A 27276-nucleotide genomic window follows, 5' to 3' on the forward strand; every position below is an offset into this window, starting at 1 on the left:
TATGGAGAAAAAGCACCATGGTTTGAATTTTAATAGTTTTCCCCACACTATAACAATCTGTTATGATCACACCACAAAAAATTCAGCCCTCCGAAAGTCATGCAGAAAAATTAGATAACAGGTAAGAACATATACATTGAAAGTAGGCACAATATTTATAACAAAAATTTGCCTAAATATGTAAAATTTCACTATGAAATGTCTTGATTTGTGTGATTTAGTATTTATACTAATCCGATTCAGCTGCCTGAATCTCTATTTTAGAATATCTATTTTTTAAAAAAATCTATTTCTACTCTAGAAATCAGTACCTGTATATCATCATATAAGCTATTCTGCCTTTCTTCAAGTTTTTTGGACTACATGATTAAAACCTGGATTTCTGACATGAAACAAGCCTATGGTTATCAACAGCAGCAGGGTTGGGAGGATCTTCACAGTTTGACTATGAATTCCTCACTCACATTATTCTTAGAATTGAACAAAATATACAGAACACCGTAGCTTTCCTTAGTTGTAATCCTGGAAACTGGCTCTGAACATGGTCACTGTGCCCTTCTGTATTTACACAGACATGCTGACTTTGCAATCTATGCTTTGCAAGAGAGCAGGTAATTCTAACACAGAGGAAACCATATAGTGAGGCATGGGGGACGATGTCAGTGGCACTCCTCCACTCTTGTTTATCCAGACCGTGGCTTTCAGTCCTGCATTCAGGCCTCCTTGTATATCGGTTTCTAGTGTGTCACCAACCATCACACAGTCCCCTGGCTGCACTCCAAGAAGATCACAGCAGTGATAAAATATGGAAGGTGCTGGTTTCTCTTCCTTCTGTTCTCCTCCTACAACAATGGCATCAAAGTAAGACTGGCAGGCACAAGCCTCGATCTTTTCCCTCTGTGTCTGTCTGTCACCGTTTGTTAACAAGAGTAGGCGGACCTCTTTACGAAGTTCAGTGAGCATGGCTTTGACATCTTCTTCTAGGGTCATGTGCTGTAAGCGTGTAGATTTCCACAGGAAATAACATTCCTCAGCCAATTTCCTATTGTCGGCACCACCTTTGGTTTCCTGGATTGCTTCTTCCCAGTGCGAAGTCCTCACATCTGTAATGCATGTACTATAGGGATGAAAGCACTCCTTGCTCAGTTTAACTTGAACTTTATCGCAGATGACTTCAGCCTCTTCTTTGTAGTGGTATTTTGATTGTAAGAGCTTTATTACCTAGGCAGAGAAAAATAACTTGGTCAGCATACTTGTCTTTAACAGTCACATTGTGAGGAGTGACTTCTTCCCATTAACACACCATCTCTAGAGAGATTTGGACAAATTAAAGACTCTATAACCCCAAAGACAATCAAAAATGCATATATCATCCATCTGCTACACCCACCTTGCTCCCTGTATCTCTGTCCCCAGCATCTAGTCTAAAATGATTCTTCACACAAACCCCTAAACAAGCCTTTATTTGTTTGGTAGCCTACATGTTTCATACTGATTATGAAGAACTGAAAATAAGAATTTCACTTAAATCTAGGGAAACATTTTAGTACTTTCTGAAAAGCATTATCATACACACACATATACATATACAGACACACACAGACACACGGGGCGGGGGATATGAATGTATGTGTACTAGGAACAGCCAAGGGCCTACATTAGGTATTAGGTATGCTCTACACCAGAGCTACATTCTCAGCTCTATTATTCTACATGGCTACCTATTTGGTCTATTTCTTAACATTTACCAAGGACTGGAATGTGGCTAGCTTAATGGTTAAATTAGTACTTCTCTTTTCTTAACATCTGATACAGCCCTATATTTTCCCTTTCAAGACAAGGCAGTAAGTTCAGCACTGTTAAAATTTTTCCTGGGTTGAAACATGAATCCATACTAATCTACTTCCACAGCAGACATGCTGGTCTGACAGTGTGTACTGATTTCTGGGGCATCATTGCATAGGAAAAAGGACACAGATGGGGAACAATTATTAATTGATGCTGGGTTGGGTGCTGCTGACAGTTAAATAGACAAGAACTATGGAAGTAAAATTGAACTCATTCTTAAGAGTAGTTGAATAGGCCTGGCAGAGAAGTCATACCTAAAACAAGAGCTAATAAGTAAATAATGTGGATGTGGGGGATTAACTCACTCTACACAGAAGCAATGAGCATAGAATTCTGACCCAAAAAAGGTAAAGTGAGTTGAGCCAAAATGGAAGGCATCAGGAGGCAAGGATGTGTTGGAGGGACCTTGAACGGATGCTACCAAAATCCCTTCTGACCATTTTCCCACATATGCCCAATATTTCATACTCTAAGTTTGTAATTTCCCCACTTGCAAGCTTGTCCACAGATGCATCCATGCATGCGGACTGGGGTTCAAGTGTTGTCGAGGGAATACCATTCAACCCACAAGAGAAGAAACTACACACAAACATCAGACCTTCACTGCTCTTAACAACTGAAGCATGTTCTGCAGTATCATCCTGGAATAGCCATGTGGTGCCAACAGTCCTAGTTCCTTTGGATTCACAAGAAGACAATTACCTCCATGTGCTCTGAGCAGGCCAATTTCCTCACTGGCCTGATCTCTGGTGACTAATCCCCCAGATGAACAACCCATCCCTACTCTGATCTCCCACACCCTTCCTAGGATCCCTTCCTAATGAACTACCTATACTGAAAGATGTACTTCTAGAGTGTCCCATACTAACCAAGTCAAATATTGATCTTCAGACATGAGTGCATGGTATTGTGCTATCAGGGCTGGGAGTGCTGCTCAGTGACGGCTTGCACGCATAAGGCTCTTTTCCTGTGCTACCATCAAACAACCATGTCTGCTGAATAAAGCAATCCAATGCACAAAAATGACACAGGGAACAAGTAGCATACTGTTCACTCCAAAACTGAAAAGGAGAAAGGTATTAATAAGACATAGACTCTCTTTTCTTAAGAGTATAAGAGGAACTGGACCAGTCCCACAGCTCCCTGCACCCAAATCCTGTTGGGGAGAGAGCTGAACTCCCAGAAATGTGGACAGTCCTGCAATCTCAGAGGAGACCCCCACTTCTGCTCACTTTCCTGGCCCAATAGGAACCTGCCTGGTTCCTTCTGGACATAGGAACCAAGGAAAAGTCTGGGATAGGAACCTTTTGGCTTTTGCCTGCACCTGGAACTGACCCTGTGACATAATTCTCTGTATGTAGATTCCCCTGAGAGAAAGCCGATCTCCAGGATTGCTGACACACAGGCTTTCAGGAGGGTCAAGCTACTGTCAGAGACAGCAAGACCAGCTAACACCAGAGACAACCTGATGGTGAGAGGCAAGTGCAGGAACCTAACCAACAGAAACCGAGACTACTTGGCATCATCAGAGCCCAGTTCTCCCACCAAAGTAAATATCAGATATCACAACACACCAGAAAAGCAAGATTTGGATTTAAAATCACATTTCATGATGATGATAGAGGAGTTTAAGACGACAAATAACTTCTTTAAAGAAATACAGGGCAACACAAGTAAACAAGTAGAAGACCTTAAAGAGGAAACACAAAAATCCCTTAAAGAATTACAGGAAAACACAACCAAATAGATGAAGGAATTGAATAAAACCGTACAGGATTTTAAAATGGAAATAGAAACAATAAAGAATGCACAAAGGGAGACAACCCTGGAGATAGAAAACCTAGGGAAGAGATCAGGAGTCATAGATGTAAGAAGCATCACCAACAGAATAGAAGAGATAGAAGAGAGAATCTCAGGGGCAGAAGATAGCAAAGAGGACATGGAAACAAACTTCAAAGATAATGTAAAACACAAGAAGCTCCTAGCCCAAAACATCCAGGAAATCCAGGACACAATGAGAAGATCAAAGCTAAGGATAATAGGTATAAAGAAAGTGAAGACTCCCAAATTAAAGGGCCAGTAAATATTCTCAACAAAATTATAGAAGAAAACTTCCCTAACCTAAAGAAAAAGATGCCCATAAATATAAAAGAAGCCTACAGAACTCCAAATAGATTGGACCAGAAGAGAAATTCCTCCCATCACGTAACAGTCAAAACACCAAATGCACAAAACAAAGAAAGAATATTAAAAGCAGGGGTTGGGGATTTAGCTCAGTGGTAGAGCGCTTGCCTAGCAAGCGCAAGGCCCTGGGTTCAGTCCTCAGCTCCGGAAAAACAAAAAACAAAAAAACAAAACAACAACAACAACAACAAAAAACCCCAAAAAACACAAGGTAAGAATATTAAAAGCAGTAAGGGAAAAAGGTAAAGTAACATATAAAGACAGACCTATCAGAATCACACATCAGAGCCACACACACATAATTCCACCTCTAACAACAAAAAAGAACAGGAAACAACAATCACTATTCCTTAATATCTGTTAACATCAATGGACTCAATTCTCCAATAAAAAGACATAGATTAACAGACTGGATACGAAAAGAAGACCCAGCATTTTGCTGCATAGAGGAAACACACCTCAGTGACAAAGACAACCATTACTTCATAGTAAAAGGCTAGAAAAAGTTTTCTAAGCAAAGCATCCCAAGAAACTACCTGGAGTAGCCATTCTAATATCCAATAAAATCGACTTTCAACCAAAAGTTATCAAAACAGTTAAGGAAGGACTCTTCATGTTCATCAGAGGAAAAATCCACCAAGATGAATTCTCAATCCTAAATATCTAAGCTCTAAATGCAAGGGAAACTACATTCATAAAAGAAACCTTACTAAATCTCAAAGCACACATTGTACTTCACACAATAATAGTGGGAGACTTCAACAGTCCACTGTCATCAATGGACAGATGATGGAAACAAAGACTAAACAGAGACACAGAAAAACTAACAGAAATTATGAACCAAATGTATTTAACTGATATCTATACAACGTTTCATTATAAAACAAAAGAATATACCTTCTTCTTAGCACCTCATGGTACCTTCTCCAAAACTGACCATATAATCAGTCATAAAACAGGCCTTAAAAGACACAAGAAGATAGAAATAATCCCATTCATCCTATCAGATCACCATGGACTAAGGCTGGTCTTCAGTAACAACAAAAATGACAGAAAGCACACATACACATGGAAGCTGAATAATGCTCTACTCAATGATAACTTGGTCAAGGAAGAAATAAAGGAAGAAATTAAAGACTTTCAGAATTTAATGAAAATGAAGGCACAACATACTCAAACTTATGGGGCACAATGAAAATAGTGCTAAGATGAAAACTCATAGCTTTGAGGACCTCCAGAAAGAAACTGGAGAGCATACACTAACGGCTTGACAGCACATGTAAACGTTCTAGAACAAAAAGAAGCAAATACACCCAAGAGGAGTAGAAGTCAGGAAATAATCAAACTCAGGGCTGAAATCAAACAAGTAAAAGCAAAAAGAACTATACAAAGAATCAACAAAACCGGGAGCTGGTTCTTTGAGAAAATCAACAAGATAGATAAACCCTTAGCTAGACTAACCAGAGGGCACAGAGAGTGTATCCAAATTTAAAAAAATCGGGCTGGAGAGATGGCTCAGCGGTTAAGAGCACCCGACTACTCGTCCAGAGGTCCTGAGTTCAATTCCCAGCAACCACATGGTGGCTCACAACCATCTGTAAAGAGATCTGATGCCCTCTTCTGGTGTATCTGAAGACAGCTACAGTGTACTTATATATAATAAATGAATAAATCTTTAAAAAAAAAATCAGAGGCATAACAACAGAAACTGAGGAAATTTAAAACATCATCAGATCCTACTACAAAAGCCTATATTCAATAAAACTGGAAAATCTGGAGGAAATGGACAATTTTCTAGACAGACACCAGGTATCAATGTGAAATCAGGATCAGATAAACCATCTAAACAGCCTCATAACTCCTAAAAAATTAGAAGCAGTTATTAAAAGTCTCCCAACCAAAAAAAGCCCAGGTCCAGACGGGTTTAGTGCAGAATTCTATCAGACCTTCATAGAAGACCTAATACCAATGCTGTCCAAACTATTCCATAAAATAGAACCAGAAGGAGTACTACCCAATTCCTTCTATGAAGCCACAATTATGCTTATACCTAAACCACACAAAGACCCAACATAGAAAGAAAACTTCAGACCAATTTCCCTTATGAATATTGATGCAAAATTACTCAATAAAATTCTTGCAAACCGAATCCAAGAATACATCAAAATCATCCATCATGATCAAGTAGGCTTTATCCCAGGGATGCAGGGATGGGTTCAACATATGGAAATCCATCAACATAATCCACTATATAAACAAACTCAAAGGAAAAAAACCCACATGATCATTTTATTAGGTGCTGAGAAAGCATTTGAGAAAATTCAACACCCCTTCATGATAAAAGTCCTGGAAAGATCAGGAATTCAAGGCCCAAACCTAAACATAGTAAAAGCAATAAACAGCAAACCAGTAGCTAATGTTGAACTAAATAGAGAGACTCCTGAAGCAATCCCACTAAAATCAGGGATTAGACAAGGCTGCCCACTCTCTCCCTACTTATTCAGTATAGTACTTGAAGTCCTAGCCAGAGAAATCAGACAACAAAAGGAAGTCAAAGGGATACAGATTGGAAAGAAAGAACTCAAAATATCACTATTTGCAGATGATATGATAGTATATTTAAGTGACCGCAAAAGTTCCACCAGAGAACTACTAAGCCTGATAAACAATTTCAGCAAAGTGACTGAGCATAAAATTAACTCAAACAAATCAGATGCCTTCCTCTACTTAAACGATAAACAGGGTGAGAAAGAAATTAGGGAAATGACTCCCTTCACAATAGTCCCAAATAATATAAAACATCTCGATGTGACTCTAACCAAGCAAGTGAAAGATCTGTATGATAGAACTTCAAGTCTCTGAAGAAAGAAATTGAAGAAGATCTCAGAAAATGGAGAGACCTCCCATGGTCATGGATTGGCAGGATTAATATAGTAAAGATGGCCATTTTACCAAAAGCAATCTACAGATTCAATGCAATCCCTATCAAAATTCCAACTCAATTCTTCATAGAGTTAGAAAGAGCAATTTGCTAATTCACTTGGAATAACAAAAAACCCAGGATTGCGAAAACTCTACTCAACAATAAAAAAACTTCTGGTGGAATCACTATCCCTGACCTCAAGCTGTATTACAGAGCAATAGTCATAAAAACTGTATTGTATTGGTACAGAGACAGGAAGGTAGATCAATGGAATAGAATTGAAGACCCAGAAATAAACTCACACAACCTATGGTCACTTGATCTTTGACAAAGGAGCTAAAACCATCCAGTGGAAAAAAGACAGCATTTTCAACAAATGGTGTTGGTTCAACTGGAGGTCAGCATGTAGAAAAATGCCAAATTGATTCATTCTTATTGCCCTGTAGAAAGCTCAAGTCCATGTGGGTCTAGGACCTCCAATAAAACTAGATACAGTCAAACTAATAGAAGAAAAAGTGGGGAAGACCCTCCAACACATGGGCACTGGGGAAAATTTCCTGAACAAAAAACCAATGGCTTATGCTCTAAGATCAAGTATTGACAAATGGGACTTCATAAAGCTTCTGTAAAGCAAAGATCACTGTTATTAGGACAAAATGGCAACCAAAAGATTGGGAAAAGATCTTTACCAATCCTATATCTGATAGAGGGCTAATAATCTAATTATACAAAGAAGTCAAGAAGTTAGACTCCAGAGAATCAAATAACCCTATTAAAAATGGGGTATAGAGCTAAACAAAGTATTCTGAGCTGAGGAATATCGGATGGCTGTGAAGCACCTAAAGAAATGTTCAACATCCTTAGTCATCAGAGAAATGCAAATCAAAACAACCCTGAGATTCCACTTCACACCAGTCAGAATGGCTAAGATCAAAAACTCAAGTGACAACAGATGCTGGTGAGGATGTAGAGAAAGAGGAACACGCCTCCATTGTTGGTGGGATTGCACACTGGTACAACCACTCTGGAAATCAGTCTGGAGGTTCCTCAGAAAATTGGACATAGTGCTACCTGAGGACCCAGCTATACCACTCCTGGGCATATACCCAAAAGATGTCCAACATACAACAAAGACACATGGTCCATTGTGTTCATAGGAGCCTTATTTATAATTATTTATAGCCAGAAACTTGAAAGATCCCAGATGTCCTTTAATGGAGGAACACAGATAATATGGTACAATTACACAATGGAATGCTACTCAGCTATTAAAGACAATGACTACCTGAAATTCTTAGGCAAATGGATGGAACTAGAAAATATCCTGAGTGAGGTAACCCAATCACAAAAAAAAAAAAAAAAAAAAAAAAAAAAAAAAAAAAAAAAGTGGTATGCATTCACTGATAAGCAGATAGTAGCCCAAAAGCTCGGATTATCGAATGATACAATCCACAGACCACATGAAGCTCAAGAAGAAGGATAACCAAACTGCTGATGCTTCTAGGAGCAGGAACAAAAGTATTAATAGGAGGAAATACGAAGACAAAGTTTGGAGCAGAGACTGAAGGAAAGAACATCCAGAGACTAACTCACTTGGGGATTCGGCCAATACACATACAGCCACCAATCCTAGACAATATTATTGATCCCAAGACATGCATGCTGACAGGAGCCTGATAGAGTTGTCTCCTGACAGGCTCTAAGAGAGCATGACAAATACAGAGGTGGATCCTTGCAGTCAACCATTGAACTGAGAACGGGGTCCCCATTGGAGGAGTTAGAGAAAGGATTGAAGGAGCTGAAGGGGTTTGCAACCCCATAGAACAACCAACCTGAGCTCCCAGGGACTAAACCACCATCCAAAGAGTACACCTGGACAGACCCATGTCTCCAGCTGTATATGCAGCAGAGGATGGCCTTGTTGGGCACCAATGGGAGGAGAAGCCCTGATCCTGCCAAGGCTCAACCCCCCAGTTTAAGTGAATGTCAGGGCAGGGAGGCGGAAAGGGGTAGGTGTGTGGGGGAACACCCTCATAGAAAAAGGGGAATGGGGGGTTTATGGATGGGAAACTGGGAAAGGGGATAACATTTAAAATGTAAATAAAAAAATATCCAGTAAAAGAAAAAGAGAAGTTATTTTCTGAATACCTGTTATTTGGATGTGAAGGGACTAAATTCATACACACATACGTACACACACACACAGAGAGAGAGAGAGAGAGAGAGAGAGAGAGAGAGAGAGAGAGAGAGATATTATGAAACAGCTCAGAAATTTAAATGACTTTTGTTATTTAAAGATTTATTTTCATGAACCTTTATGCACGCATGTCTCCCACATGTGTGGGGCTGTCCACGGAGGCTAGATTCCCTGCAGCTGGAGTTACAGGTGGTTGTGAGCCATCAAACATGGGTGCTGGGATGTGAACTCAGGCCTTCTAGAAGAGCAGCAAGTGTTAACCCCTGAGCCATCTCTATGGCCAACTCCACCTGTTTTTTTTTTTTTTTCTTTTAAAAAAATGTTTTACAGACAGGATCTTATATAGTCTAGGCTGGTTTCAAACTCTCTTTGTAGCTGAGGGATGACTTTGAATTTGATTGTTTTGCTTCTACCTCACAAATGTTGGGATTACCGTCATATACCACCATGGTTACTTTTGTGATTCTGGGGGCTTGGACCAGAGATTTGTGGAAATAGCAAGCAGTCTCCCAAATGAACTACATTTTCAGCATCCTTGGCTATTCCTAGTTAAGTCGACTATCACTCACCAATGCCACATGGGATGAACCTGCCTTAAAAATGAAATACATTCCCCATATACTTTTTCTGACACACCCACAAAGGCATTTATCATATTTATAGTTATTTCTATTAGATATTTAATTTACAAATGATTTTTTAAAGAAAATCTGCTCAATGAGGAACTGTACATTCATGCCTTTTCCTTATGACTATGAAAGCACACTGTGGTAGTCTGAATAAGAATGACCCCAACAGGCTCATATATATGAATGTTTGATTTCTAGTTAGTGGACAACAAGGCATAGTGTTTCCATAGTGTTACTATTGGAAAATGTATATCATCGGGGGTGGGCTTTTGTGTTTTCAAAAGTTAGGCCCAGTCTTGCTATCTCTGTCTCTAACTTGCAAGTCAGATGTGAGCTCTAAGCTCCAGCAGCATGCACACCTGCCACCATACTCCTTCCCAGGCCGATCACAGACCTACCTTCTGAAACTGCAAAAGAGCCCTAAATTACATGCTTTCTCCTGTAAGCTGCTTTGTCACAGCAAGAGAGCAGTAAGAAGGTCATATGCCTGAAAAGAATGGAAAAACCTTCCCCAAATGGTTTAGAAAGTAAAATCGATACTCCTTCCCCAAGGCAAAGGCCAGACATCTTCCTAGTCCCTCAGAAATCATTCAGAATGGCTTAGGACAGCTGGCATATTACTTTGGGATAGGTCAAAGTTTATAAGGAATGTTGTATCCTTACAAGATGAAGTATTCACAACATTTACTTTTGCTAATTTCATAGCCCATGTTTAAGTAAAGGAGGTGGTAAAGAACCAAGACTGGAGATACGAACTCTTACCCACCATCCACTATCCATTCAGCACTTACCACGTGTCAGACAAAGCTAGTTCAGATAGCACATTCCCTTTCAGGAAGGATTCTGCTGTAGGCCTGAGTTGCAGAAATGAATAATAACATCCTCTGACAGGTGCAGTGGGAGATAAAGGAAGAAAAAAATAAGGTGCAAAATACAGGGTCAACACCACGGAGAAATACTGTGCGGTGGTGGTGTTGCTTTGAGGTTAAGAGTCTTGGTTTGTTGATTAGACTGACTTCAAATTCCGGAGCTCAGGGGATACTCTTGCCCTGTCTCCCAAGTAAATCTTCTGGTTTTTTTTTTTTGTTTTGTTTTGTTTTGTTTTTGTTTTTTTTTTCCTTTTTTTGGAGCTAGGGACCGAACCCAGGGCCTTGCGCTTGCTAAGCGCTCTACCACTGAGCTAAATCCCCAACCCCGTAAATCTTCTGTTTTAAAAAATAAAACCCGAAACTCACCGTGGCAGGGATGTGAAGGATGAATTGGATGTGGTCAGCCTGGAGACAAGACCAAAGCAGAAATCTACATAGGATGTGCCTTTCTGTAATTAAGGGGAGAGTAAGGGAGACTGGGAGCCAAGAGTCAATGGGGACTTAGGTCACTGAATGTGCACTGGGTGCTACAATCTTCCCATGCATGGCATTAAAGCTACCCGACAGTGTTATGCAGACTAATACGAAAATGTATAAGGATTTGAGGCTAGGCGTAGGGGAGGGGGGCTGCTGAGGCAATGAGTATTGGGAGAACTGTGATTCAAACTAAATGTGAGGTTTAACAGGCCTATTTAACAAGAACCAGCCTAAAACAAATATTAAGTTTCAAAACACTGGGCTTAGCTGGATAAGAACACATGTTAAGTGTGCACTGTCTGCAGTTAGAGATAATGGCGGCAGGACATACAGAAGTAGGTACTTGTGAGGGTGTCAGAATGCAAGGAACAATCAGCAGTGTGGAAAGCTTCAGTTAAGACTGATTCCAGGTTGGGGAGAAGTAGCTCAGTGGAGAACCTGTTTAGAATGGCAAGGAAGTAGGTTCAAACTTCAGAACTAAAAAACGCACACACACACACCAATTCAAAATACCCAGTGTTGAAGCCACCTAACCACTCGGCAAGCCTATTGTAGTCTAGTGGCAGAGATAGAAGCTACCTCCCAATGGACTTGGAAATACACAGAAGAGAGACCTTATGGAGACAACGGGTGTAGATTTTCCTTAAAACATCACTGTGCAGAAAAACACAGTTCAAGAGAGGTGTAGTGTTAATTTTTTTTTTAAAGTATAAGACCGACAGGAACAAACTGTGTGTGCAATACGGTAAGAAATGTGAAAGGTGGGGCTGGGGATAAGCTCAGTGGTAGAGCGCTTACCTAGGAAGCACAAGGCCCTGGGTTCGGTCCCCAGCTCCGAAAAATAGAACCAAAAAAAAAAAAAAAAAAAAAAAGAAATGTGAAAGGTTTAAGATTTGGATAAACAAAAACTACCTGATGAAGCACAGGACCTTAGTATTGAAAAGGGCTGGGTTTTTTTTTTTGTAAGTGGGCTTTCCATATCTGTACTCCTTCGATTTCTCCTTGAAGCTGAAGGCAGAGGAAGGAAAGTAAGGGTGGGTAAGGGCTGGACTGGAGAAGGAAGAGGTCCGACAGCATCTGTAGCTATAGTTAGGAGGGTGCAGATCAGCAATGCCTTACTAAAAGAATGCCCCTTCAGCATTTTAATGTGTCGAGGGTCTCAGCACCAGAAAGCCAGGAAGGCCACAGGGAGGCCTGCAGGGAAAAAATGCTATGATGTAGGTTAAGTCCAGGCCCGCCTCTCAGAGTTATGTAACTTCCTGGGCCAAAGCCTTATCTGAGCCTCTTCCCCCAAACCCACCGCAGCCCCATCCCTCGCGGGGCTTCAGCGAGAAGAGGGCGGGGGGGGGGGTCTCGTCCCACGCCGTCCGAGCCCGAGTGACCGCAGGTGGCGGCGACTCTGCAGTCGTGGCAGTTCAGAGTTCAGCACCCGGCCCCACGCGCGGGAATGAAACTCCACGGGCACGCGGCGGGAGATTGAGGGTGCGGAGCGGAGTGCTGGCCCGGCAGGGGAGGGCGACGGCGCGGGGACGTTACCTCCAACATGCCTCTCCTGCTCGCCCCGGCCGTGTCGATGAGTGTGTTGTCCAGGTCAAAGAAGACCGCGCGGACCCGACTCAGCCCCATAGCCTCCGCAACCCAAGCAGCGCGCGAGCCGCCTCCGCCGCTCCGCGCACGCGCAAGGCGGTCTGGAATACCTGGGCGGAGTCTCGGGGTCACCTGACACTTCCAAAGCTCCGGGGTCGCAGCCGCAAGATCACGCGAGATTCGGACACTATAAATGTTATAGAAGGCGCGAGTGCACGAGAGGAGTGTGAGCGTGTCATGGCTTCTTGCTGTTCATTACTGGATGCTTCCAAGTGCAGTTCTCTCTGTTAACGGCTTTGTGGACCCCTTTGGCTGAAAAGAACATCCGAGCCGTATTCCAGACCCTTGGGTGGCCTGTCTTTCTGTGGTGACCGCACAGTCACCGTCAGGAGATGGAGCAAGAGTGTGTGCTCGCCAACCTCGGAACCCTGCTGCCCGGTGACTTTCTGTGCTTCTCTTCTCGTCCATAGCCTTGTGGGAACTGGAGAACATCCTTTGAAAGATGCTAGAAGAACTGAAGAGACATGGGAGGCTCTGCAGTGTTTGCCTAATGTTTTTTGGGGTTTTTTTTTTTTTAATGTGTATTTGTGTTCCTGTGTACGTGTTTGCCTGCCTCAGAGGACAGACGAGGTCGTCAGATCCCCTGGAGCTGCAGTTGTGGGTGGTTTTGAGCTGCCCACTGTGGGTACTGGGATTTGGGTCCTCTACAAGAACAGTATGAGTTCTTAATAACGGATTTATTTCTCCAGCTCCTTTTTCTCCATCTTTATTCATTTTCCTGAAACTTTGCAACCCCAGTCTTGTGTGCCTATTAATTGCATGGTTTCCTGCAACAGTCTATTAAAAACCCCAGAAGGCCAATAACAAGGTTTGCTACTTGAAATTAACCTCAATTCTTTTTTTATTAATGAAATTTGGAGTCACCTTCACTAGCCAGGAATTTAATGGGTCAGTTAATGCCACAGACCTGATTTTGAGCTTTCGAATTTGCATTGGTTATTACATTGTAAGTTCAGAGAAATGAGAAAGTATTTCATGATATGTGAAAATTGATTAAGTTTAATTGTCAATAGTTTTAGTTAAGTTTTTGTTTGTTGGTTTGTTCGTTTGTTTGAGACAGTGTTTCATCGTGTAACAGATTGGCCTGGGCATATAGACCATGCTGGCTTCTCTCTGTCTCCCAAGTGCTGGCTCTGAAGGCATGTACCACCACATCTGGCTTGAAGTAACTTTGACTAAGATCTTTGTCTATACTTGAATGATACTGTCACAAAGTGGCTTCTGTTGATAGTGAACTGTACCCTACCTGGGAAAAAATGGCTGACCCTCCAGCCTGTCAGCCCCAAACTGCCAAAACTGTGTAAGGTTTGACCTAGGCCAGTCAGATTGTTCTGTATACCCTTGTCTTATTGGCCGAAAGTTTTGGCTAAAAGTTTAACTTTGAGCTGTATTGTATTCATAAGGAACTTGTTTTTTTTTTTTTTTTTTTTTGGTTCTTTTTTTCTGGTTCTTTTTTTCCGGAGCTGGGGACCGAACCCAGGGCCTTGCGCTTCCTAGGTAAGCGCTCTACCACTGAGCTGAATCCCCAGCCCCCATAAGGAACTTGTTAAACCACCTTTGGCTGTAGAACTTCCTGTTTGTTGAGATAAATTTAACTCATTTTGGGAGTTTAATAATTGAAATGTAACATACTTGTTTCTGTGTAGTATGTTTCTGTTTTTGCCTTACAGAGTTGAATAACATGACTGTGAGGTCTTGAAATATTTAGCCCTGTACAGAAAAAGAAAATGCCCCCATAACATGAGGTACACGTCAGAGATGGGTGTCTGAGGCTCAGCAGAGAGAGATGAATGGCAGGCTACCTACAATTTTTGTATTTTGTGGAACAGACTCACAGTTGATGCCCTTTCCAAAAGTATTCTTCCTTTATTTAATAGACTACCTCACACTGATGCCGTGGTAGTGAATCAGTTGTATACACTTAGGCTAGCAGTCAGCCAAAATTATGAATGCAATATTTGCTATTGCTTTTTGTAGTTTTGTGTCAAATGTCATAATAGATGGTTGGTATTTCAAGATCGGTCTTTACAGCCTAAGTTCCTTTTGAATTTACATGCCTAGAACCCTCAGAGTTTTCCTATGGAATTTTAAACATAAATATATATATATATATATATATGTATATATATATATCATACACACACACACACACACACACACACACACACACACACACAGATTTGTCAGTCCTCACTGAATTCTTACGGGTAGATGTGGCTGGATGAAAGAAAGATACAGCTAATGAGTTTCTAAAAGCTAAAAGATTCTGGGTAGCTTTTATTTCTTATCAGCCTTGGCTGAAACATTGCCCAGGTGAGATTGACTTATGGCTTATGTCTGTAAGAGACTGTCTTGATTTATGATTGATATGGGAGGTCTCTGGCCACTGTGGGTGGTGCATCAGAGCTACAAAAGAAAGCCAGCTCGAACCAGAGAGTAAAACGCAAGCAGCGTTTTCTTCATGGTATCTGTTTCTAGTTCTTGCTCTTAGTGATGGAGTGTGACCTAAAAATGTAACCCAGATAAACCCTTTGGACAAAGTATTTCACCACAGCAACAGGAAGCAAACTAGAATAGTTTAAAAAAATGTCAATCTGACTTAGAATTGAAGTAAAGATAACACTTGTAGCCTTGGTGGTGCTTATCTTCAGTTCCAGCACTGGCAGCAGAGGGAGGCAAATCTCCATGAATTAAAAGCCAGCTTGGTCTCCGGAGAACTCAAGGCCAGCTAGGACTACTTAGTGAAACACTGTCTCAAAATATATATAGTTCATATTTACATAATAAAAGCTAAATATTTGGTAGCTAGAGAAATGGCTCAGTGGTTAAAAGCACTAACTGTTCTTCTAGAGTACTGGGTTTGATTCCAAGCACCCAAACGGCAGCTCACAATTGTCTGTAACTCCATTTCTAGGGACATCTGACACCTGACTCTGACCTCTACAGGAACCAGGCACACAAGTGGAACACACATATATATGCAAGGCAAAACACCCATACAAATCAAGTCAACTTTTTAGAAGGCATTTGAGTATTTAGAAATAGAAAACTAGAAGCCAAGAAAAGATTTTTTTAAAGTCAAATATTTGACAGCCAAAGCTGGTGACCACATGGGAAAATAGGCACTTAATTATACACTGCTTGAGGAAACGTAAAACGGTGCAAACACCTCTGAGAATAATTTATCTGTATCTTTTATTGGCCTAGCATTCCCACCATTAGGAATTTACCCCTGGACATATTTCCAAAACTATCTTACAGATACTAGATTGTTTCTAGCAGCATTGTAAACAACAACAACAACAGCAGCAACAAAGATGGTTCTAACCCATGTCTGCTGTCAGTTACTCCAAGATTCCTGGAAGAAGCTTAGTCCCAAGTGTAATAGTGAAGTGACAGAACTGAAGTAGACAGGAACCTGCTGGAAGGTAATTAGGCCTTGGGGCTCTACCTTCGTGTTACAATACAGCTGCACTCAGGGAGTGGGCGAGACCCACAGGACTGAGTTGGTTTCCTGTCCTGAGCCTGATGACTCCCAAATTTCTACATCCACCCCTTGCCTCTTGTATGTGTTTCCTGTTGTTATTCCTTCCACCATGAGGTCTTTAAACAGATGCTGATGTCATAATCTTGAATCTCCAGAACTGGGAACTAGTAAAGATTCTTTAAAAATAAAGTGCCGAATTTTTGTGTTTTGTTAAGCAACAGAAAAATAGACTAAGATAGAGATTATATGTTGAACTTTGACATAGCCATAGAGTGGAATGTGTAGCCTTAAGATGGAAACTTTCTTTTGATTAATTATAGTTTTTTTCCTTCACATTTTTGAAGGAGATTTGCTGATGTCCTTATGTCCCTTGAAAACAAGAGGATGTTTTTAGAGTTTTGGTAGAATACTGCCTTCATACTCCAAGTGTTTCTTTGGCCAGGTATCATTTTTTTCCTTCATTTATCTTCTGGGAAAAAGCTCAATTAGTAAGATATAAAAAGCTGCCCTTTGTTCTATAAGAGAAAAGCAAACATACAGACTTCTATACTGTTACTGTAACCGGATATGATATGGCTAAGAATAACAATGCTGCACTCTGCTTCCCAAATAAGCTGAGTCCTTTGCTGTTCTTCAGTTTGGTGTTCAGTCTTCTCCTTGACCCTGATCTTTCACACTTTTTATTCACATTTATTTTTGCTTTTAGTGTGCTCACAGAAAGTTACAACACCTTAAGTAGCAGTTGAGTAGCAATGCTTATAAGCAAGCTACAGTCCAGCTCTACATCAAATTGGTCAAAGCTCCTCCAGTGTTTACAAAACACAATAGATAAGATGCTACACCAAAACACACCATGTAAAGACAACTAGAAAACAAAGCATTGTTTGTTTTAATAGTATCCCCCCCCCCAAACTACTTTATAACAGTAACCATTCCACTTATCACATCTTGGTTGAGTTTAAAAAGTCCAAAATGACTGCAATTTTCTAAAAATGGGTAGGATGGAACAGTCACAAAAATGTCCCTTTGGGGCCTGCACAGACTTAAGCCAGATGGTGTCCTAGTGCTGAGAGGAGGAGGTAGATGCAGGCCCCTCCCTTAGTCAAGAGGGCATCTCCAATTGACATTCGCTTGGGAAATTGTTTTTCTCCAATAGAGTATATTAACCACACTTCAGACTAGGTCTCATGCCTAGCAGTAGATGGATAGAACAAAAGTAACTCATTGGCATATTTGTTGGCCTTTTGTCTCATGGTGCTTTGTTAGGGCTTTTTCCTTTTTTCTTTTTCTTTGTTTTTCTGGTCTTTTGCTTATGCATTATGGATTCCAATATTGTGTTCTTATGGGTTTTATTTGTATGTGTCTGTTTTCTTTATTAAAAATTCTGGTTTGGCAGGAAGGTGGTGGTACACACCTTTAATCCCAGCTCATGGGAGGCAGAGGTAGATGATCTCTGTTAGTTTGAGGCCAGCCTGGTCTACACAAACTTCTAGGATAGCCATGCTACACAAAGAAACCCTGTCTCAAAAGCCCCCAAAAAATCTGCTTTGTATTGTTTGTTTTCAAAGGATGCAAAAAACAAACAAACAAACCCCAAAAAACAAAAACAAACAAACAAAAAAACCTCACTGATTGTGGTACTTTAAATAACAGTGGCCCCAATAGGCTCATATATTTAAATTCTTAGTCACTAGTGAGTAGAACTATTTGAAAGGATTAGAAGGATTAGGAAATGTGGAGTAAGTGTGTCATTAACATTAATGTCAGGTCCAATGTCTCCCTTTCAGCTTTCAGCTTAAGATGTAAAGCTCTCAGCTACTCCTCCAGAGCCTGCCTCCATGCCACCATGCTCCCTACCATCATGATAATGGACTGCACCTCTGAGCCTGTAACCAAGCCCCCCATTAAATGCATTGTAATAGTTGTCTTGGTCATGGCATCCCTTTACAGCAATAGAACAGTGACTAGACACTAATGAAAAAAAAAATAATGAAGGCAGAGGAAGGTTTCTAAGCTTTCTGACCAGTCATAATGGTAGTAACAACGATGTGATATGGGGACTAGAAGCAGGGTATTAAAGCATCCTGTTTAAAAAATGCAATAAAAACCCGACATCTTTAGAATTAAGGGTTGATTATATCTTCTAAGTAGTCCCATCTGATGATATTATTCTTTGGCATACAGGTTTTGTTTCAGAGTTGGAAATAAGAGCTTTTAAGGAAATAAGGGATGGGCATCGTTGGGGATTAGGCGTCACACCACAGACCACATGAACAATGATCTCAGTCAGACAGGGATAGTTTATTGAACACACACCCTAAGACTGAATGATGAGGGCCGTAGCTCAGAATTCAGGGGCTGAGGCTACAACCCTAAACATTTTTCTGTGTCAGCTTATGAGGGTTAACCACCCCCACCCCAAACCATAATGAGCTCATATGCAGGTGCTGGACGTTTTTCCTGGTGGTCCACTCTGACTCACCCCAGTTTAGACATAACGGTTCATATTGAACTTTGATTTGATGGGTCCTACATAAATTTAAGAATTTAAGATTAACAAGCCACACACAGGACACAACAGGGTATATGGTCAGCAGTCACTGGCAGGCAAATTACAGCAACAATATGAAATAGTTGGCAGGCATGGAACAAAATGGCTACAGCTATGCTGGGGGAGCAAACCTCAACAGACATGGTGATACATGACTGAAAGCCCAGTCCTCAGAGGCTGAGATAGGTCTCCAAATACAATATGCTTGGCTGTACAAAATGTTTCAAAATGATGCATAGCTTGACTAAACTTTACAGTGTTCACACGTGTCATGTTTAAGAAGTCCTTTAGTGGGGCTGGGGATTTAGCTCAGTGGTAGAGCACTTGCCTAGCAAGCGCAAGGCCCTGGGTTTGGTCCCCAGCTCCAAAAAAAAGAAGAAGAAGAAAAAAAGAAGTCCTTTAGGTTAGAAGTGATGAAAGTTTCTTAGTGATAGTAAAATGGTGTTTGTCTTAGTCACAGTTTCTATTGCAATTATGAAACACCATGAGTAAAAACAAACAAACAAAAAAATGGAAAGGAAAGGGTTTATTTGACTTACATTTCCCATTGTAACCCATAACTGGGGGAATTCAGCATAGAAACTCAAACAGGGCAGGAACCTGGAGCAAGGAGCTGATGCAGAGGCCAGTGCTGCTTACTGGCTGGCCTCCCCCGCCTTGGTCAGCCTCTATTCTTCTAGAAAACAGGACCAGCCCAGGGTTGGCCCTACCACCAATGGCCTGGGTCCTTCCACATCAATCTCTAAGAAAATTCCCTTCGGGCTTGTCTAGAGGCTGACCTTATGGAGGCATTTTCTCATTTGAGGCGCCCTACTCTCAGATGACTAGTTTGTTGTCATGCTGACATAAAACTAAGCAGCACACTGTTTTATACTTTTTTATTTTGCTCAAAAATTTTAAGTTGTCAGTAAGTACAATTGAATGTATTGTGAAAAACAATATCTTGAAGTCTCTAAACATGGGGAATAACTTTCTCCCTCCCTCCCTCCCTCCCTCCCTCCCTCCCTCCCTCCCTCCCACCCTCCCTCCCTCCCTCCCTTTTGGGGGTGGAGGCTGCTCATTTCATCAAACACAGGGCTTTGTGCATGCTTGTCATATAACGTCCTGTGTTTAATGCAGGGATAGCCACTGGGAAGACAGTGAATAGAGCCACAGGTTAATGACAGGGATATAATATGAAAGCATGGGGCTATGAAAAGGGGGTTCAAGTCCAAGGGATAAATCACTACAGTGGGATGGTCCAAGTGGAAAGCAACCCTTATTCAGGACACTTATGTGAGTTGAACACAAGGACCAGAGGCATCCATCACAGAGGCCAAGGCTGTCATCTACGTATCTAACAGTAGATACGACTGAAGAGGCCTCTGGGAAAGGATGTACTGATGCACAGTAGGATCCTGGGTATCCTGTCCAGCCTGACAGTGAACTGTTTGTTGAAACATTGGTTCCAGTCACACTAGATCCATCATTGCTTGAGACTGATTCTGCATCATAAGAGTCTCATTCTCACTCTGTTTTATTAATTTCTGGAAAGGTTGAGTCTTTTATAACACTGGGTGACTGCTCGTATCATGTGAAATGTATTTGTTCTTTGTCCTAGTTACAGAGTCCCCTTAATCCCTTACTACCTTGATAGGAATGTTTTCTTACTCATAATAGTCCCACTTTGATCACATCTTAATTTATATTATTCCACAGATAGCTTCAGGGAAGGCTAGGAAACACATAGAGCAAATGATTAGAATGCGGAAGGTGGAGTCCTCGGACTCACTCTTATCATGGAAGAGGGCAGATTAATCTCTAGAAAAATTATGATAACACTCAGATGGCCCCCACAGTGCTGTGTGAGTATAAGTTACTGTCATGAGGCCAGACCACCCAAATGTCTGATCGAATGGCCGTTTCCTTCCAGAAACCTCTCTCATCTCAGTTATTCTGGGTCTATCTGTCCAAGGTCTCAAAGAATTCTGTGACCATCAGAGTCAATTTGAACCAGCAGGGGAAGCTCAGAGGAGGAGAGGCCCAGGAATATCACAGAGGAAGCAACCACTACCTTCACCATGTGGGTCAAGAAATGTGTCTCTAACCTCTCTCTCTTTCTCACCTGACCCTAGGAGTGTCCAAGAGCTGCATAGTTGTCCTTCCCTAGTCCTTGCAATGCCACCGCCAGACCTGTGTGAGGACTTCAGATATACCCTCTGAGGATTCTCTTCTTCTCCCCCAGGATTTACAACATCCCATTTAGGTTGTTTGTTCCTTCTCTCTAGTCATGGTCAATGATGCTGTAGTTTAGAATAACAGCTGAATAACTCTGGGTTCCAGGCATCCTGACCTACATGGCTCTAATCACCAAATGAAGGAGGACCTGGGCTAACAACTTTCACCAGAACTGACTATCATGTGACAAGAACAGACCAGAGTTGGGAATGCTGAAGAAATGAACCCCTGCCCTAAACCCTATTCAGAGATTCTCTAGACTGCCTGCCCTTGAATGCACTACCTTCTCTGCCTTCCATGATCCAACTTGGAGCAGAAGCGGCTGACAGATCCCAGGGATCCTACCAACTGGTGACAGTGCTTGTGTGTCCCATCCCTGTGTGTACTGACTGCCTGGATTTCTGCTCAAGCATCTCAGCAGTACACATGATGCCCCAGATGTCTTTCCAAGGTGATCCCCGCTGATGTAAGATCAGCTGAGCTGTTGTCCTCAAAGGCTTTGTGCTCTATAGTTTTATGTCAACTTGATATAAGCTAAAGTCACCTGAGAGGAGGGAGTCTCAAGTTAGAAAATGCTTCCATAAAATGTGGCTGTGGCAAGCCTATAAGACGTTTTATTTATTAATGATTGATAGGGAGGGCCTGGTCCATTATAGATGATGTCATTCCCTAGGCTGTCCTGGGTTCTCAGCTGGTTAGCCTGCTGGCTCTCCTACTGTGATGCCCTTGGGGCTGGCTCACCAGCAATCCCACAACCAAGGCCAGATCTACTGTGCTGCCCAGGCAAGGCACAGGGCCCTTTCTCCTGAGTTTTGCAGCAGGTGATGGACAGGACCAGCTCTCTGACTCTCATGACCCCAGGACCAGTTCCCTCACACTGACACCCTTGGGGCTTGCTCACCCGCCATTATGGTCAACTCTGCTCTGCTGCCCAGAGGAGATGCAAGGTCAGCTCTCCTGTCTGCCACTTGTGTTGAGGCAGAAGAGAGGAAAGTGAATCCCGCCCTCGACTACACTATTACATAGCAGACAAGACAGAGGGACAGTTCTCCTGAGCTAACCCCTTCAGGGCATCATGGTTTGCTCACCTGTAGTCCCCTCAATCCAGGGCCAGCTCTACAATGCTGCCCAGGTCAAGCGCAAGGCCTGCTCTCCTGCATGCTGCAGCTGGTGATAGGGACAGCTATTTGGGACAGCTCTTCTATTTTCATGACTGCAGGGCTAGGTCTCCCACCTGCTGCAAGTGGTTGGGAAGAGTGGGAAGGAGGGTGTCCCTCTCTTATCCTTGCCACAGCACAGGAGACAAGTGGCACAGCCAGCTCTCTCACACCCATATTCTTTTTTTTTTCATTTTTATTGGTTATTTTATTTATTTACATTTCAAATGTTGCCTCCCTTTCTGGTTTCCCCTCCACAAGCCCCCACCCCATTATATCCCCTCTCACCCTGCCTCTATGAGGGTACTTCTCCACCCACTGACCCACTCCTACCTCACCCATTCACCATCCCCCTACAATGGAGGGCATCAAGCCTCCACAGGACTAAGGGCCTTACCTCCCATTGATTTCAGATAAGGCCATCTTCTGCTACATATGTAGTTGGAGACATGAGTCCCTCCATATATACTCTTTGGTTGGCGCTTTAGTATCTGGGAGATCTAGGGGGTCCAGTTAGTTGATATTGTTCTCCCTATGGGGTTGCAATTCCCTTCAGTGCCTTCATTCCTTTCCCTAATTCTTCCATTGGGGTACCCGGGCTCAGTCTGATGGTTGGCTATGAGTCTGTACCTGTATTAGTCAGGTGCAGGCAGAGCCTCTCAGGGGACAGCTATACCAGGCTCCTGTCAGCAAGCACTTCTTAGCATCAGCAATAGTGTCAGAGTTTGGTATCTGTGGATGGAATGAATCCCAAGGTGGGGCAGTCCCTGGATGGCCTTTGCTTCAGCTTCAGTCTCTGCATTTCCATTAGAGAAGAACAATTCTGGGTTAAAAATTTCGAGATGCGTGAGTGACCCCATCCCTCCACTGGGGGCCATGTCTATCTGCTGGAGGCGATCTCTTCAGGTTCTATTTCTGCACTGTTTCAGCTAATGTCATCCCCATTGGGTCCTGGGAGCCCCTCTCATCCCTGGTATCTGGGACTTTCTAGTGGGTCCCCAGTTTCCCACACCTCCACTGCTATTTATTTCTACTCCTTCTGACTCTCTGGACTTCTTTCCTGTTTCTTCCCATACCTGATCCTGCCACTCCCCTTTTTTACTCCCCCTCTCATCTCCCACCCAAGCCCCTCCTTCCCTCTGCCACTCGTGACTATTTTGTTCCCCTTCTAAGTGGGTTTGAAGCTATACTTGGACCTTCCTTCTTGTTAAGCTTCTTATGGTCTGTGAGTTGTATCATGTACCCATTAGCTTTTGGGCTAATATCTACTTATCAGTGAGTAGTTAACTACCACTGGAGGGCACCCTAGACCCCATCTCATACCCACAGACAGCCTGACCCAAGGAAGCTCAACATAACCAGGCTCACAGGAGGGACAGGCGCCAGTAAGAGACAGAAAGGCCAGTTAACACCAGAGGTAACCAGATGGCGAGAGGCAAACACAGGAACCTAAGCAACAGAAACCAAGGCCACTTGGCATCCTCAGAGCCCAGTTCTCCCGCCACAGCAAGCTTTGGATACCCCAACACATCTAAAAAGCAAGATTCTGATCTAAAATCTCATCTCATGAAGATGATAGAGGATTTTAAGAAGGACATAAATAACTCCCTTAAAGAAATACAGGAGAACACAGGTAAACAGGTAGAAGCCCTTAAAGAGGAAACACATAAATCCCTTAAAGAAATTCAGGAAAACAGTCAAACAGGTAAATAAATTGGAAGAAAAAACCCATCCAGGAATCAAAAAAGGAAATAGAAACAATAAAGAAATCACCAAAGGAGACAACCCTGGAGCTGGAAAACCTAGGAAAAAGATCAGGACTCACAGATGCTTACCAACACAATACAACAGACAGAAGAGACACTCTTGGAGGCAGAAGATACCATAGAAGAAAGACATTGACACAACAGTCAAAGAAAATGCAAAGTGCAAAAAGCTCCTAACCTAAAAGATCCAAGAAACCCAGGACACAATGAAAGACCAAACCTAAGAATAACAGGTATAAAAGAGAGTAAAGATTCCCAACTCAAAGGGCCAGTCAACATCTTCAACAAAATTATAGAAGAAAACTTCCCTAACCTAAAGAAAGAGATGCCCATAAACGTACAAGAAGCCTACAGAACGCCAAGTAGATTGTACCAGAAAAGAAATTCCTCCCATCACACAAAAAAAATCAAAACACCAAATCCACAGAACAAGGAAAGAATATTAAAAGCGGTAAAGGAAAAAGGTCAAGTAACATAAAGGCAGACCTAACATAATTACACCAGACTTCTCAAAAGAGACTCCAAAAGCCAGAAGATCTTGGGCAGATGTCACACAAACCCTAAGAGAACAAAAATGCCAGCCTAGGCTACTATACTCTCAATCACCATAGATGGAGAAACAAGATATTCCATGACAAAACCAAATTTAAACAATATCTTTCCATGATTCCATCTCTATAGAAGATAAGGAAAACTCCAACACAAGGAGGGAGACTACACCCAAGAAAAATTAATCTCACAACAAACCCAAAATATGAGAACCACACAAATATAATTCCACCTCTAACAAGAATAACAGGAAGCAACAATTGTTGGTTCTTAATCTCTCTCTCTCTCTCTCTCTCTCTCTCTCTCTCTCTCTCTCTCTCTCTCTCAACATCAATGGACTCAATTTCCTGATAAAAAGACATAGGCTAAGAGCCTGAATAAATACTCATATTCTTGGGACCAGCTCTCCCTCAACTAAGTACCACAGCTGGCTATGGGTAGGGTCAGTAATCCTGTTCTTGCAAGGCCAAGTCTCTCAAGATACCTTTGTGATGGGTGGGACCAGTTCTGTACAGCTGTCAGACCCCACCATGCCTGGCAGCTCAGACAAGAGATATCTGTCTGGCCTTTGGTGTTAACAAACCCTTGCTACTGCATGGCCATGGATCCAGATGTGGCTGGTTTTGGATAGGCCAGGACCCTACCATGGTCCCAGGTGGTACCACTGGCTACTCAAATCAGGCAGTTCCTTACTACCCTCAAGTCTCCAGTTCTGCCTCTTTTCATTGTGCCCACATGGTTCTATTTCTCTTTCTCTTCCATTTCTCCACTACTTACTTGTTCCTCTTAGTGATGTCCAGGGTCTGTGAGTGTCTGGGGTTGTCTCAGGAGTGCTATGCCCTGCTTTTGCATTGTGGCACTAGGTAGGGTTCATCTTGAGCGTGGTCTGCACCCCCAGGCCTTTGCAGCACCAGATTGGTGGTTGTCTCTGGCAGTTCCCTAGTACCAGACTGGTGGTCGCCTCAGGGTTGCTCTTTTTCAGGGATTGTCAGGCTACTGATTGTTCAGATGCTCATAGATCAGAACACTCAACATAGACATAGCCCATCTCCTCTCTGCCAGCTACTGATACTCATGTGACACAGCAGCCACATCTGCACTGTTTCTGCACACTGGACCCTTATACTCTTAACCTGCTTAATTGACATAGTTGTAGGTAACTCTCGTGCAGATTATTTTCAACAGAACCTGACTAACTCAAAGGCAGCTGCATCACCAGAAAACTCATCCCAGGAAAAGCTGGTCCCTGGAGCAGCCTAAAGTGCTCGCAGAAAGCTCAGCTGCCTGAACAGCCTCTCTACTACACTTGTTCTGCTTCTGTAACTTGGGAGAGGGTCTCACAAACCTTCTAAGTTTCAGAAGCATCCTGAACTTCATAAATCTTATTTACTTTTTGTGTCTAATAACCTTTCTCCTCTTTCTCTGGAGTAATCTTTCAGTTTAGAAGAAAGAGCTATACAACACATGTTGACTCATTTCCCAAGGTCATAGTGTTTTTCAGAGGGCTGTGGGCTATACCAAGACACACTTTATTCATTGGTAAGTCCTTATTGTCTGGGGGGGGGATGGATAGTTGGCAATCAATCAACCATAGAACTATGGTTGATGAGACTGAGTGCTACACCCCTGGGTTTTCTTACAATATGAATATCCTGGTCTCATAGGATAGGAATGCCAACACAACATGGATGAAGTGTGCAAGGTGCCAAACTGATGTGTGTGGGATATGAGTTTCCTGATCCAGTTTCCATTGAGTGATCCAGATTTCAGACAGATGGTGCAGAAGCTGCAACTTCCCTAAGATATTCCTGCAGAGGCCTAGAGCACGGAGATGTTGGAAGACTCCGTTTCCACAATGCCATGAGGGGTATCAGGCTAGAGCTGTAGGGTAGGGGTGGCAGGGCTAGCCAGGAAAACATATTCTCAGTACAACTGTCATTCTATGACTTTTACTCTAAAGATAAAATGGTCCCAGAAAAGACCCAACACAATCTCAGTCTACTTAACAGAAAGGCTTCCAATCCCCATTCTGCTGGTCATTGAGGGGTCCGGCAGATGGCCCAGAAGCTGGCCAATGTCCTGATAAGAAAGGCAGTTAAAATTACCAACATACTGTAAACACATACACACTACATAAATGTAATAAAAAGTTTTAAACAGAAAAGCGTCTGTTAACACTAAAATGATGAACATTACTGACAAAGTTAAATACAGTGCATGGAAACAGAGGTTTACACTTTGTTTAGAAGATGAAAGATTATTATGATATTAATTCTCCCCAGGGGAGATATGTATTTATTTATTTATTTATTTAATAAACAAATTTATTTATTTGCAGTTTTATTTGTTTATGTGTATATTTGAATGCATGCCTGTTGATCTTTGTCAAATACACATATATATTGGTGCATGTGGAGGCAATCCCTGGTTTTGATCCTCAGGAATTATATGACAAGTAAGGTAATTGGCCAGCACTGGAGATATGCATGGCAAGCACATTATTAGGTGAACTATTTCCCTAACTCCCAGTCTTTTTTTTAACAGATACATAAATATACATTTGGTTTATCCATTAACTAACATTTGGGTTATTTTGAACCTTCTATCAATTATGAATAGTTGTACCATGAATGTTCATGGACAGAGTGAAGGTGTTTTCAATCTTCCCAAGCATATCCTTGGAATAAAAATTGCTGTGTCATGGGATAATTCTATTTAAGCTTTCTGAAGATTTACCTGACCTTTCACAACATGCTAAATTTAGCACATTAAGTT

At 42.1% G+C, this 27276-nt stretch overlaps 1 protein-coding gene, 1 long non-coding RNA gene and 1 other non-coding gene across 3 annotated transcripts; 1 reads left to right on the plus strand and 2 right to left on the minus strand.

Annotated features, from left to right (window-relative positions):
• Positions 1-2: 2 nt before the first annotated feature.
• Nanp (N-acetylneuraminic acid phosphatase) lies at positions 3-12769 on the minus strand. The gene is made up of 2 exons (NM_001009409.1): positions 12664-12769; positions 3-1221 (listed from the first exon to the last, which is right to left on the minus strand). Exons 1-2 carry the CDS (start codon positions 12751-12753, stop codon positions 565-567), a joined length of 747 nt encoding a protein of 248 aa, NP_001009409.1. The 5' UTR covers positions 12754-12769; the 3' UTR covers positions 3-564.
• A 162-nt stretch (positions 12770-12931) lies between these two features.
• LOC134486183 (uncharacterized) lies at positions 12932-21634 on the plus strand. The gene is made up of 3 exons (XR_015684707.1): positions 12932-13582; positions 16606-16703; positions 20927-21634. It is a non-coding gene; the product is annotated as an uncharacterized LOC134486183 (long non-coding RNA).
• A 3851-nt stretch (positions 21635-25485) lies between these two features.
• On the minus strand, positions 25486-25613 carry LOC120102054 (small nucleolar RNA SNORA17). Its single transcript, XR_015685160.1, has one exon. It is a non-coding gene; the product is annotated as a small nucleolar RNA SNORA17 (small nucleolar RNA).
• Positions 25614-27276: the final 1663 nt, after the last annotated feature.

Source organism: Rattus norvegicus, chromosome 3 (assembly GCF_021556685.1).
Source record: "Rattus norvegicus strain SHRSP/BbbUtx chromosome 3, alternate assembly SHRSP_T2T, whole genome shotgun sequence".
Taxonomy (NCBI): domain Eukaryota; kingdom Metazoa; phylum Chordata; class Mammalia; order Rodentia; family Muridae; genus Rattus; species Rattus norvegicus.